Source organism: Ranitomeya variabilis, chromosome 1 (genome assembly GCF_051348905.1).
Source record: "Ranitomeya variabilis isolate aRanVar5 chromosome 1, aRanVar5.hap1, whole genome shotgun sequence".
NCBI classification, from domain to species: Eukaryota; Metazoa; Chordata; class Amphibia; order Anura; family Dendrobatidae; genus Ranitomeya; species Ranitomeya variabilis.
Window position 1 is genome coordinate 215,937,789 of NC_135232.1, and position 13,993 is coordinate 215,951,781.

General features: G+C 40.1%; 1 protein-coding gene across 3 annotated transcripts in view; it reads left to right on the forward strand.

The window, feature by feature from the left end:
• Positions 1–13,993, forward strand: part of HECTD4 (HECT domain E3 ubiquitin protein ligase 4) — a 258,154-nt gene that overhangs the window by 77,433 nt on the left and 166,728 nt on the right. For all 3 annotated transcript variants that reach the window (XM_077292459.1, XM_077292466.1, XM_077292472.1), the window contains exons 5-8: positions 1,081–1,189; positions 2,242–2,380; positions 6,066–6,236; positions 8,697–8,889. In XM_077292459.1, coding sequence (XP_077148574.1) covers positions 1,081–1,189; positions 2,242–2,380; positions 6,066–6,236; positions 8,697–8,889 — 612 coding nt within the window. The remainder of the gene's footprint in view (positions 1–1,080; positions 1,190–2,241; positions 2,381–6,065; positions 6,237–8,696; positions 8,890–13,993) is intronic.

Genomic DNA, 13,993 nt, shown 5'->3' on the forward strand with positions numbered 1-13,993 from the left:
TCAAGCACAAAGTCCGCTCATCTGTGTGCAAAATCTTAAACTTATGAAATAAACATATATTTTTTTTAATACCATTGCAGAGCTGGATAGTTCTCATCAATCTTGCAGTCACATGTTAAGTTCTGGTAAATACGACACACATGCTTTAGTTTCAAAAATATGATGCTACAACTGTGTACAGTCTGTTTAGTATTGCTGTAGAGCTTCATTCACTTAGAGGGGTTGTCAAGGCTTGTGATCAAACTCTGCTGTCACTCTGTGTGACGACATGTGTGCGATCTGCATATACACGGTCATGTAACCACTCAGTCTCTCCGGAAATGCCAGGGAATCATGACAGTGTGCCCACCACATGCTTTGTTCTTAAACCTGGACAACCCCTTTAAATAGGATGTCTCATGAGAAAATGACCCATTGTGTGAATCAGATTTTTATGCTAGGTGTGTGTATTTTTATTTACTTTTTTCGATTTTTCCATATCGCTACCGTATCTGTTTGCATTAAAAAAAAAAAAATGGAAGATTTCAGATTATTTTTTTCTTAATGGATTTTAGGCCATATAATAGTTACTGCCTCCAGTTCTGTACAGATGATTTTTCATCATTCTCATCACAGACATGTGCATATAAAAAACAGGCGGTAAGAGTCTAATATTACGCTTCGTGGACAGAGTGGAGCTGATGTGTAGTATCAGTTCCAACCCATGGACTGGTGTAACTCTGTTTCTGGAAGAAAGCCTTCATGCTTTTCTGATCTGGAAAAAACAATTTAAAAGCTTACTCTCTAGTACATAGTGCATTATGTTCAATTCCTTAATTATGTTTAAAATTCGCCCAATGTCTCCAGATAAGGGTAGATTGATCTGCTAATGTTGTGGTTGCCCACAACAGATCAAGAGGCCTTTGACAATTGGCCATATTGTACACTGGTGTAAACCGTTATGAAGCTTTAAGAAGCAGTGAGTATAGTCCTTTCCCGTGCTATCCCTTTACCCTCGCTGTGAGTTTTCATATATTAAAAGCACATGGTTGAAAACTTGTACAAAACTCCTCCCTCTATCTCATTTTCTTTTTATTACAGATGCAGACTTGGGTCGCTGCCTTGCATCTGATGGACTTTACCTATATACAACTAACTCGGTGGGAAGAGGCCTAAGTAAACTTGGCTCCGGACTACATGGCACTTTACGGTAAGTTCATTGACAATGTGTATCTCTTACACTGCCCAGACTTCATGGATTTCACACTACTCTCTTTGGAATAACATCTTGTAAAGTAAAACAATCTCTGCTGTGCGTGTGCAGGCTAAGGCTGGATTCAAATGAAGTGTGTCCTCCTCAATCTTGGTTGCACTGGGGGCTTCCATCTGAATGGTGGTGTTTGAGGATTCAGCTAGACTCCTTGATTTTGAAGAGTGTTTGGCATAAGAGATGAACACCACTGTGAGGAAGTCAGTGGCTCAGTCGGAGGATCTGGTTTTTAGGAATTTGGGCACTGGTTCCCGACTAGTCATGGGCAGAACCGCAGACGTGGTCTGAATCCTACCTTAGGTTTTTTATCTATTAGCAATTTTTCAGCTGCAAGACCTAACTGCAAAAAAACATCTTGGCAGATAACTTTTTTGGCAGGTATCTGCTTTTTATTATTCTTATTAGGAAAAGATGCTGACTGTCAGCAGAAGATGATGTGCATTGACATGTTTGGCCATCCTTTATCTCTAGTTTATGGTCAGGCTAGCAATAGGGTATGCCCTCATTTCTGAGCACTGTAAAATTGCTATTTAGAGATTTCCAGCTTGGTTAGACCTCTGAAAAATGTCATAAATTGTCTAGGGCTTTTTAACCATAGGGAAGCATTGAGGTTTTGTGAAAGTCATGGTTGCCTTAACCGATGGTGAACTGCAAATTGTTGCCCTTAGTTCACTAATGCCCACAGTCTGTAAATGGGAAAATACAATGAACCTGTATTCTTAAGTTCATTGCTGATAAAAACTAAAAGTAAGGAAAAATAACATAAACTGATAGAATAAAGATCTGAAATGCAATCACCCACTCAGAATATACAATCTACAGACCCCTTGCTTCCGGTTATTGCCAGGCATATGCTTTTTCGCTTTTAGATCTACCCAGGTATTGTATTATTTATTACACGGTTGCTGTGCAAAACCTGTTGTATACGGGAATCTGCGAGCATCAGTGGGTCTGTCCATTGGATGTACTGAAATATAGAAATTCATTTTCAGGGGGTTTGTCTACTGTCGAAATGAAGAGCTGGAATCCGGCTGGATTGCGTATGGAAGTGGAAAGCTGCTGCACCGACCAGTGTCTTTTGACAACAAGCCTCATTTTCTTTTCCAAATAATTGATCAGTACACACTACAGGTAACTCTGAAACCTAGAAAGCACCGCTGTCTCTTGTCGGTTTGTATACCTAGCCATAACTGTAAAAGCTCTTTTTTTATAACGATCTCATAGCAGAGGGTGCAATAGAATAATATCTTTAAAAAATCCTGTTTGGTATGGTTAACATAAGGTTGTGGATGAAGTCAGGTCTCACTTCCAGAATGAAGTTATGGGCTAGGTTGAATTCTTTATGGCTGCCCCACCAGCAAGCTCCAGGCTATTTTATGGGAGGCTGCATGCTATGTCTTATCTAATTCCCATTTACTGACTCACTATAGTTTACCATTAACGACGGAGACCTCACCTGATTTACTGTGAGCTATCTTGGTTCATAAACCTTTTCTCTTGCATATTTATGAAGTGGGTCCATTTTACAGACCACCAACCAACAGTTGAAATAAATTTTCATTGTGACTTTGTTCATGGGCCCAGTAAATAAAGCTACTCTGGCAGCTGACGTTATAGTACAAAATTACATTGTATGTACTGATGTTACTTAAATTGACTTTTTGTGTTCAGACTGTGTAAAAAGAAAAAATGTAAAACAATCTGTCCACTAAAAACCATCCCCACCAATCTGGTCAAACCATTTACCTTGTATCAGTAATATGCCTGATTGTAAGATATTAGTGAATCCAGATATAAAGCCTGTTTTTGGATAGTGCCATATTCTTAGCCAAAAGGCTAGAATTTAAAATATTATTTTTACAGACCAATAATTGTAAAAAAAATTTCGTTAAATACCCTGTAAAGCCGTAAAGTTTTGCTCTTCATTGCCGAGATTTTCACATTTATTTATGGAGTGTATGATGAGAAATCCCAGGTTGTAGTTCAGCTTGGCATTACTTTAGCGTGTTCTCTGTGGGTGTATGCTTTTACCACTCCCTCCCAGAAGCTGCCAGTAACAGCTGATCTATGAAGTTCAGGCACTGCCATCTGGGAGGAAGGTGTGAAAGTGTACGCCCCCAGAGGAGCCTCCTGAACAAACACCAAGTTGCACTACAGTGGTTGGCAAACGTATTCAACCCCCATTGGCATTTTTCATGTTTTGCTACTTCACAAGCTGGAATTTTACTTTTTTAGGGTGTATTCAGTTCATGTAAAGAACATGCCTACAATTGTGAACATTTGATTTTATTTTTATTGTAAAACAAACAACAAATAGGGCAAAATAGCTGGAAACTTGAGTGTGCATAAGTATTCATCCCCTAAAGTCAGTACGTTGAAGAGCCTCCTTTTACATCAATTACAGCTGCAAGTTGTTTGGGATAAGTCTGAGCTTTCCACATTTTGCCACTGGGATTTTTGTCATTTCTTCAAGGCAAAAAACTATTCCAGCTCCTTCAAGGTTAGATGGTTTCCTCTGGTTAACAGCAATCTTCAGGTCTGACCACAGATTCTGAATTGGATTAAGGTCTGGGCTTTGACCAGGCTACTCCAAAACATTTACACGTTTCCCCTTATACCACTCGAGTGTTGCTTTACTAGTATGCTTTGAGTCATTGTCTTGTTGGAAGGTGAACCTCTGTCCCTGTCTCACATCGCTGCCGGCCTGAAACAGGTTTTGCTCAAGAATATCCCTGTATTTCGCAACATCCTTCTTCCACTTGACTGGGACTATTTTCCCTGTCCCTGATGCCGAAAAACATCCCCACAGCATGATGCTGCCACCACCGTGTGTCATTGTGGCAATGGTGTTTTAAGGAGAGGAGCTGCTGTGTTTTGGCACCAGACATAGCGTTTACCTTGGTGGCCAAAGAGTTCAATTTTGGTCTAAGCTGGCCACAGCACCTTCCTCCATACATTTGGGGAGTCTCCCACATCTTTTGGAAAACTCAAAACGAGCCTTACAATTTTTGTGTGTAATTAAAGGGTTTTTTCTGCCCTCTCTTCCATAAAGGCCACCGCTATGTAGTGTACGGCTTATTGTGGCATATGGACAGATACTCCCGTTTCTGCTCTGGACTCTGCAGCTCTTTCATTGTTACCTTTGGTCTGTGTGCTGCCTCTCTGATTAATGCCCTCTTTGCCCAGGCTGAGAGTTTTGGTGGACGGCCCTGTCTTGGCAGGTGTGTTGTGGTACCATGTTCTTTCCATTTGATAATGGATTTGATGGTGCTTCGAGGATCATCAGAGATTGGGATGTTTCTTTTTATAACCCAACCCTCACTTGTACTTCTCAATAACTTTGTCCATGACTTGGTTGGAGATCTCCTTGGCCTTCATGGTGTCTTGCTGAGCGGTGTTGCAGCCTCTGTGGCCTTTCAGAAAAGGTAAAGTATATACTGACAGATCAGGTGACCGATTACACACAGGTGTTTGTCCTTTCACTAAGCATGTGACTTATGAAGGTAATTGCTTGCACCAGAAATGTTTAGGGGCTTCAAAGCAAAAGAGGTGAATACATATGCATGTGCCAATCACTATATTTTTCTCATTTCACCAACTTAGACTATTTAGTATCTCATGCATCTCGCACAAATCTGATTTAAAACATATTTAAACACAGGTTGCAATGTAACAAAATAGGTAAACAGTCGAGAGGGTGAATACTTTTGCAAGCCACCGAACAAGCAGAAATTGCACATACTATGCTTTAAATGCAATACATATGAATACTTCTAAAACGGAGTGATAAACTGGTGGAGCTCAGGAATCTTTGCAAGGAATTTAACCCAGTTTTCTTCAGCTAGTGACAGATCATCTTTAATGTATCCCATTTTACTACAGCACCGAAGTCCGAGATATTTTGGGTTCCCTACATTTGCCCTTCATCAATTACAGAGCAGCATGAATGGATTCATGGGTTTTACATTAACTCTTTCCTTTGTCATTCTATTACTGCTCTGCCAGAGCGCCTGTTTAGAAAAGCGTACATAGCATTGCATTATGCCTTTAAGCCCAAAAGTGCTGAGTCTTCTGTTGCTTCAGCAGTTTAAAATTAACTTTTTGCTGAACCGTGTAGCAATTTGATATGCCAGCTAAAGAACGACCCGGGTATTGTCATAAGAAAGCACAATATAATAATAGCCACCCTTACAAAAGCAAATTACTGTGCACTATTGTATGTTTCCTCACACTGTAGAAGATACATCTTAAAGGAGACTGCTGACATGGCTGTACTGTACTGGGAGCTTTACTAGGAAATGGGAAAAGAGGAAGAAATGAAAAAAGGATGACATTAAAATAAGAAAAATACTTTGATAACGAACATGTCTTGAAGTACACACAGACAGGCATACACTAGGGGGTGCTGATTAGTGATGAGCGAGTGTGCTCGGGTAAGGTGTTATCTGAGCGTGCCCGAGTGCTAATAGTGTCTTCGGCGTTCTCAAACACTATGTTCGAGTCCCTGTGGCTGTTTGACAGCTGAAACACACGCAGGGATTGCCTGTTTGTTAGACAATCCCTGCGTGTGTGGCGGCTGTCGAACAACTGCGAGACGTGCAGCCACGGAGACTCTACAGTAGTATTGGAGCACGCCGAAGACCCTCTATTAGCACTCACGCATGCTCGGATAACACCTAACCCCCGAGCACGCTCACTCATCACTAGTCCTGATCCCTCGTTCTTCCTCACTTCAGTTGGGATTGAATGGATCAGTTTGGTCATGTAATATGTATCTGTGCCTAATGGTAAACTTGGTTGATTTTGTTTTTCATAGATCTCTCAGATAATCACCATGCCAGCCAATCATTTTCCTGTGGGGAGCAACATGACAACTGTACACTTATGCTCTGATGGCTCTTATTTCTACTGGATCTGGTCTCCAGCCAGTCTAAATGAAAAGACTCCAAAGGGCCACTCCATTTTCATGGACATCTTTGAACTAAATGTGAGACACTTGATGACATTTGACAAGTTTTCTTTCTATGCGCAGTTTAGTAATATTTTGTCGTAGATGCCACCATTATGCATATATTTTTTATGGTTGTTCTCCGGTTCAGATTGGCCCACAGGAGAATGAGAATCCTTTGGTGGGCCCCTGTGCAATACTGGGCCACTACCCTCTTATATGAGCAGCACTTGGCACAATCTCCTTTAGGGTATGTGCACACGTTGCGGATTCCATTGCGGATTTTTCTGTGCGGATTTTGCTGAATCCGCAGGTAAAACGCCCTTCGTTTCTGCGCGGAATTTTCCACAGCATGTGCACTGCGGATTTAGCTTTCCATACGTTTACATGGTACTGTACACTGCATGGAAAACTGCTGCGGATCCGCAGGGCCAAATCCGCAACGTGTGCACAGACCCTTATTCACTATGTACAGACAGAGGCAGCATCTTATTCAATAATCTACCCTGCTCCTTTATGTATACATTTGTGATTGAGGACAATGTCGCATTTACATGTAGCTGTGTGGCCCTGGAGTTGGTTACTAGTGGGCCCTTGGCACTCCAGTCCAACAGTGGTTGTACTGATGAAATACGTCAAAATAAAAAAAAAATGTATTATTATTATTATTTAGACACACCGTTTTAATTGGACAAAGTATGATGGGTTTTATGTCCTATATTGCACAGCTGACATCTGCCTCTGCGGTCATCGATCAGTGTGCTCTCCAATCTCTGCTGTTCACTTCTTAAATGCCACTGTCAATAGCGGACAGCCTGGATGTTAGTTTGGGCGCCTATCGGCCCTCCTGTGGAGTGCTTGCCTGATGACTTGGTATTACAGCCAGGAGCCGACTGAAGGGCCCCCCCGTACCTGTCATGTAATCTCTTTGATATCCAGACATCTGTGTCATAGGAGACTTTTGTTTTTCCAATATACAGCAATACTGTGATATTTGAAGTATCTAGTACAAGCGATCAGATGATCGCAGTCTACGAGACTAAGAAAGTCAAAAAGGAAATTACAAAAAAATATATAAAATTTTGAATTGCCCCTCCCTCTCATTTTTTCTTAATTAACAATAAAGAAATGTAATAAAAATAAACCTAAATATATATTTGGTATTTCGGTGTCCAGAAAAAAAGTCTGATTTTTAATTATACTATTAAATCAATCGGCAAATGCTGTAAAGAGGAAAACGCCAGAATTGCGGGTTTTGGTCACTGCAATGAAAAGCAATCAAAACCTTATATGTGACCCAAAATTGTATGCGTAAAAACATCAACTTGCCTCACAAAAAAACAATAACCCTACACCGTTCCATTGATGTATAAAAGTTGTGAATTTCAGAAAATGGTGACACAAACCAATATTTTTCTTTTTTTTTTCTTTTTACAAAATGCCGTTTCATTGGCTTTAAAAAAACATTATTTAGAGAAAACCTATACATGTTTGGTATCTCTGTAATCATACTGACCTGGATAATAATGTTTCCAGGTTATTGAATTGAACAATTCACGTCTTAAAATTAAAACTTAAAAAACTTATTTTTTTGCTATACTCCCTTTCTTTATATTGGAAAAAATGAATGTCGAGGTTAATTTGTAAGTAAAAGCAAGTATAGCAATCCTAAAAAGCTTTTTTTTATATATTTTTTTTTTAGCCTTTTTACACAATAAAAACCTTGTTCCAGAAGGGTATGGGTGCAAGACAGATATTTCACAGCTTATTGCGTGATACTTTAATGTTATAACACACGGATTCAAATGGCAAACTAGGGGGGCAATTATTATCTCCCCCTACTCCACACTTGTTCGATCAATTGTGTTGGATAGAACAGATGGTTTGAAAGAGGAAGCTACTGCACTCCGTAAAATATATTGGATGCCTTGGGTGCTCTTGGGCGTAGCCTCCAAAAGCTTCTGTGATCAGAGCCCAACCTTTGGACTGTGCCGCAAATAGCACTGCCACTTCAGAAGTCCTGCCGTATAGAGGCGGTGCGTCACAAGAAGTCCTCTCAATGGCCACATATAAGAGTGAATGCGGTAAGCGCCTAGTGGTCGCTGCATGCAGCCAATGATATGTGATTTTCATTGTTCCTTATCATCGCTCTGAGTTGAATGGAGCTTTGTTAGAGCATTTGCTTTGCCTGTAAATTCATTGCTTATTGGGCTAACTGATATCTTAGGCCCCCTTAGTGACAGTGGGGGATCAGTCACTTATTATAAGGGATTTGGAGTGCAGTTTCCTTATCAGCACTTCACAGTATTTCTTGCTATAAGTTCTTGTCTAATGTGTTGTATATTGTTACTAACGTTGGCTTTACTGTATGTGTGCAGAAAGCTTGTAGTGCGTGGTATTTTGTATCAAGCTCTTGAGGGCTGTTTCTTGGGCTTTATAGGCCAAAGAGAAAATATTTGTCAATACTGTTTAATTAATGCATCTGTATGCACTTTTTAGGTTGAAAATGGTGTATATACAGCTAGTCCTCTTCATGAGCGCATCATACTAATGAGAAAAGAGGGGGAGTCTGCGAAAAGTATCAATGAAATGCTGCTCAGTAGATTGTCTCGATATAGGGCTTCTCCGTCAGCGACTCTGGCTGCCCTTACAGGATCGACAATCTCCAACACACTGAAAGAGGACCAAACTGGTGAGTCTGTCCTGAGAATTCATTTCTTGGATGCATTTTATGTTCATAACCATCTACAACGGTTTATATTTATTCCTTCGCTCATGTAGAGTCTCAGAAATGTCTCCTACCTCCCTTGAGCTCTTTTTTTTTTTTTTCAGTTTTCTAGTTGCTAGTAATTGTACTTTTTCAGTCAATCGGCAAGGAAAATCAAAAAGGATTCTCACTTTAATGTCAGATAAGATATAGCAAAAAATGGGATTCAAATATAACTTTTTAATAATTTATTAAATATACAAAAAAAACCTTTAAAAAATGAGTTTTTATAACCGCATAAATCCACAGGATGCTAGACAAGTTTCATAATCCGACCAGAGATCAACAGAAACCCAATGTGGTAATATCCAAGTCTGACATGTACTACTCCCTGGGTACACAGATGAAACCGACCAACATTATCATTCAGTGAGTCCATGTATCTAACCAGTATGATAGTAGCCCAATGTTAGTTCATCACGGTGTTAGTTTAAAGAGCAATAAGACGGCTTTGTCACCCAACTTATTGACTGATTATTTGGTACAATTTTGTAGCATACATATAACGTCTGGGGCGGTCACAACCATGTCAACTAATCAATGGAAAGTACTGTGTATAAGGGTAACCCAACATCAAAAATCTCTATTAAATCAGATGGGTATAAATGTAGCATTCATATAGTGTTAGTGGTCAGACAGATATCCACCAGTACACACATAGCACATGACCGAAAAAATAAATGAGGATAAATAACTGTCAGCATCTTAATATTAAAAAATGAACTTTCTCACCCTTTTTCCCAGTGATGAGTATATGGAAATCCCTGATAGGAACTGCCATCGGCCCATATATCTGACTCCATGATTCGTCCAAATGGGGGGGTCTATTTCAAAGATGGACCACAAAAAATGCTATATTTATGTTTCTGATTTTATGGAGATTTTTGATGCTAGGATACCAATATCCACTCTACTTTCTACTGAATGTCATTTGGTATTAAGGAGCTTTGAGTCCTGTCGATTGGTTGATGTGGTTGTATATTTTGCTAGTATTGCATGGTTTGTCTTTTTTTAATGAAGTTATATTTAAATCCCATGTTTTGCTATATCTAGTTGTACTTTTTACAAAAAGTCGATTAGAATAATTTACTCTTTGCTGGCAATTAATGCAGGACACTGATGTTTTCTATGCTATAGTAGCAATATTCGTAGTCCAGTAATCCTGTGGATCCTGCTTCTTCTGGCATCATGTTAGAGCAGAAGGAGCTATGTAGGATGATGCATAGATTTGTAGAGAAAGAAAAATTCAGCATACCTTGTAATAGGTGCAGTGGGCATCCTTCCCAGTGACTGATGGTCATCCCTGAAGACATGGGAGTACAGTTGTGGCCAAAAGTATTGACACCCCTGCAATTCTGTCAGATAATACTCAGTTTCTTCCTGAAAATGATTGCAAACACAAATTCTTTGGTATTGTGTTCATTTAATTTGTCTTAAATGAAAAAAACAAAAAGAATTGTCCTAAAGCCAAATTGGATATAATTCCACACCAAACATAAAAAAGGGGGTGGAAAAAGTATTGGCACTGTTAAAAAAAATCATGTGATGCTTCTCTAATTTGTGTTATTAACAGCACCTGTAACTTACCTGTGGCACCTAACAGGTGTTGGCAATAACTAAATCACACTTGCAGCCAGTTGACATGGATTAAAGTTGACTCAACCTCTGTCCTGTGTACTTGTGTGTACCACATTGAGCATGGAGAAAAGAAAGACGACCAAAGAACTGTCTGAGGACTTGAGAAACCATATTGTGAGAAAGCATGAGCAATCTCAGGGCTACAAGTCCATCTCCAAAGACCTGAATGTTCCTGTGTCTACCGTGCGCAGTGTCATCAAGAAGTTTAAAACCCATCGCACTGTGGCTAACCTCCCTAGATGTGGACGGAAAATAAAAATTATTTCAACGCAAGATTGTGCAGATGTTGGATAAAGAACCTCAACTAACATCCAAACAAGTTCAAGCTGCCCTGCAGTCCGAGGGTACAACAGTGTCAAGCCTTACTATCCGTCGGCGTCTGAATGAAAAGGGACTATGGTAGGAGACCCAGGAAGACCCCACTTCTTACCCCGAGACATAAAAAAGCCAGGCTGGAGTTTGCCAAAACTTACCTGAAAAAACCTAAAACGTTTTGGAAGAATGTTCTCTGGTCAGATGAGACAAAAGTAGAGCTTTTTGGCCAAAGGCATCAACATAGAGTTTACAGGAGAAAAAAAGAGGCATTCAAAGAAAAGAACACGGTGCCTACAGTCAAACATGGCGGAGGTTCCCTGATGTTTTGGGGTTGCTTTGCTGCCTCTGGCACTGGACTGCTTGACCGTGTGCATGGCATTATGAAGGCTGAAGACTACCAACAAATTTTGCAGCATAATGTAGGGCCCAGTGTGAGAAAGCTGGGTCTCCCTCAAAGGTCATGGGTCTTCCAGCAGGACAATGACCCAAAACACACTTCAAAAAACACTAGAAAATGGTTTGAGAGAAAGCACTGGAGACTTCTAAGGTGGCCAGCAATGAGTCCAGACCTGAATCCCATAGAACACCTGTGGAGAGATCTAAAAATGGCAGTTTGGAGAAGGCACCCTTCAAATATCAGGGACCTGGAGCAGTTTGCCAAAGAAGAATGGTCTAAAATTCCAGCAGAGCATTGTAAGAAACTCATTGATGGTTACCGGAAGCGGTTGGTTACAGTTATTTTGGCTAAAGGTTGTGCAACCAAGTATTAGGCTGAGGGTGCCAATACTTTTGTCACGGCCCATTTTTGGAGTTTTGTGTGAAATGATCAATGTTTTGCTTTTTGCTTCATTCTCTTTTGTGTTTTTTCATTTAAGACAAATTAAATGAAGATAATACCAAAGAATTTGTGTTTGCAATCATTTTCAGGAAGAAACTGAGTATTATCTGACAGAATAGCAGGGGTGTCAATACTTTTGGCCACAACTGTACATTGGTAACGGTCAAGAACAGATTAGCATAAGTTCCCTTTAAATCTTCCAGATTGCTGTTGGGACAGTTTTGACCTGTAAATAAGTTGCGTTGACATTTTTTGGTGATACCTAAATTTTCACAGAAGTTATTGAAGTTGTAAAAGGATTAGTCTTTGTAGTGAAATAATTGGTAGCAACCATCAAATCCTTGACTTCCCTGATTAGGTCATGTTCACATATGTACAGGTCCTTCTCAAAAAATTAGCATATAGTGTTAAATTTAATTATTTACCATAATGTAATGATTACAATTAAACTTTCATATATTATAGATTCATTATCCACCAACTGAAATTTGTCAGGTCTTTTATTGTTTTAATACTGATGATTTTGGCATACAACTCCTGAAAACCCCAAAAACCTGTCTCAATAAATTAGCATATCAAGAAAAGGTTCTCTAAACGACCTATTACCCTAATCTTCTGAATCAACTAATTAACTCTAAACACATGCAAAAGATACCTGAGGCTTTTAAAAACTCCCTGCCTGGTTCATTACTCAAAACCCCCATCATGGGTAAGACTAGCGACCTGACAGATGTCAAGAAGGCCATCATTGACACCCTCAAGCAAGAGGGTAAGACCCAGAAAGAAATTTCTCAACAAATAGGCTGTTCCCAGAGTGCTGTATCAAGGCACCTCAATGGTAAGTCTGTTGGAAGGAAACAATGTGGCAGAAAACGCTGTACAACGAGAAGAGGTGACCGGACCCTGAGGAAGATTGTGGAGAAGGACCGATTCCAGACCTTGGGGAACCTGAGGAAGCAGTGGACTGAGTCTGGTGTGGAAACATCCAGAGCCACCGTGCACAGGCGTGTGCAGGAAATGGGCTACAGGTACCGCATTCCCCAGGTAAAGCCACTTAAAAGCAGCACTGGACTGTTGCTAAGTGGTCCCAAGTACTTTTTTCTGATGAAAGCAAATTTTGCATGTCATTCGGAAATCAAGGTGCCAGAGTCTGGAGGAAGACTGGGGAGAAGGAAATGCCAAAATGCCTGAAGTCCAGTGTCAAGTACCCACAGTCAGTGATGGTGTGGGGTGCCATGTCAGCTGCTGGTGTTGGTCCACTGTGTTTCATCAAGGGCAGGGTCAATGCAGCTAGCTATCAGGAGATTTTGGAGCACTTCATGCTTCCATCGGCTGAAATGCTTTATGGAGATGAAGATTTCATTTTTCAGCACGACCTGGCACCTGCTCACAGTGCCAAAACCACTGGTAAATGGTTTACTGACCATGGTATTACTGTGCTTAATTGGCCTGCCAACTCTCCTGACCTGAACCCCATAGAGAATCTGTGGGATATTGTGAAGAGAAAGTTGAGAGACGCAAGACCCAACACTCTGGATGAGCTTAAGGCCGCTATTGAAACATCCTGGGCCTCCATAACATCTCAGCAGTGTCACAGGCTGATTGCCTCCATGCCACGCCGCATTGAAGCAGTCATTTCTGCCAAAGGATTCCCGACCAAGTATTGAGTGCATAACTGAACATTATTATTTGATGGTTTTTTTGTTTGTTATTAAAAAACACTTTTATTTGATTGGACGGGTGAAATATGCTAATTTATTGAGACAGGTTTTTTGGGTTTTCAGGAGTTGTATGCCAAAATCATCAGTATTAAAACAATAAAAGACCTGACAAATTTCAGTTGGTGGATAATGAATCTATAATATATGAAAGTTTAATTGTAATCATTACATTATGGTAAATAATGAAATTTAACACTATATGCTAATTTTTTGAGAAGGACCTGTATGTTTGGAGCCTTGCTTGGACGCCATTATGCAATCTTAACCGACCCTCAATTGGGTTAGTTAGGCCCTGTTGGTCATGGTTGTACTGCAGATGATTATTATTATTATTATTATTATTATTATTATTATTTATATAGCACCATTGATTCCATGGTGCTGTACATGAGAAGGGGTTACATCAAAATACAATTATCACTTACAGTAAACAAAACTAAGAATAACAGACTGATAGAGGGGCGAGGACCCTGCCCTTGCGGGCTTACATTCTACAGGTCTGGTGGATCTCCGCATC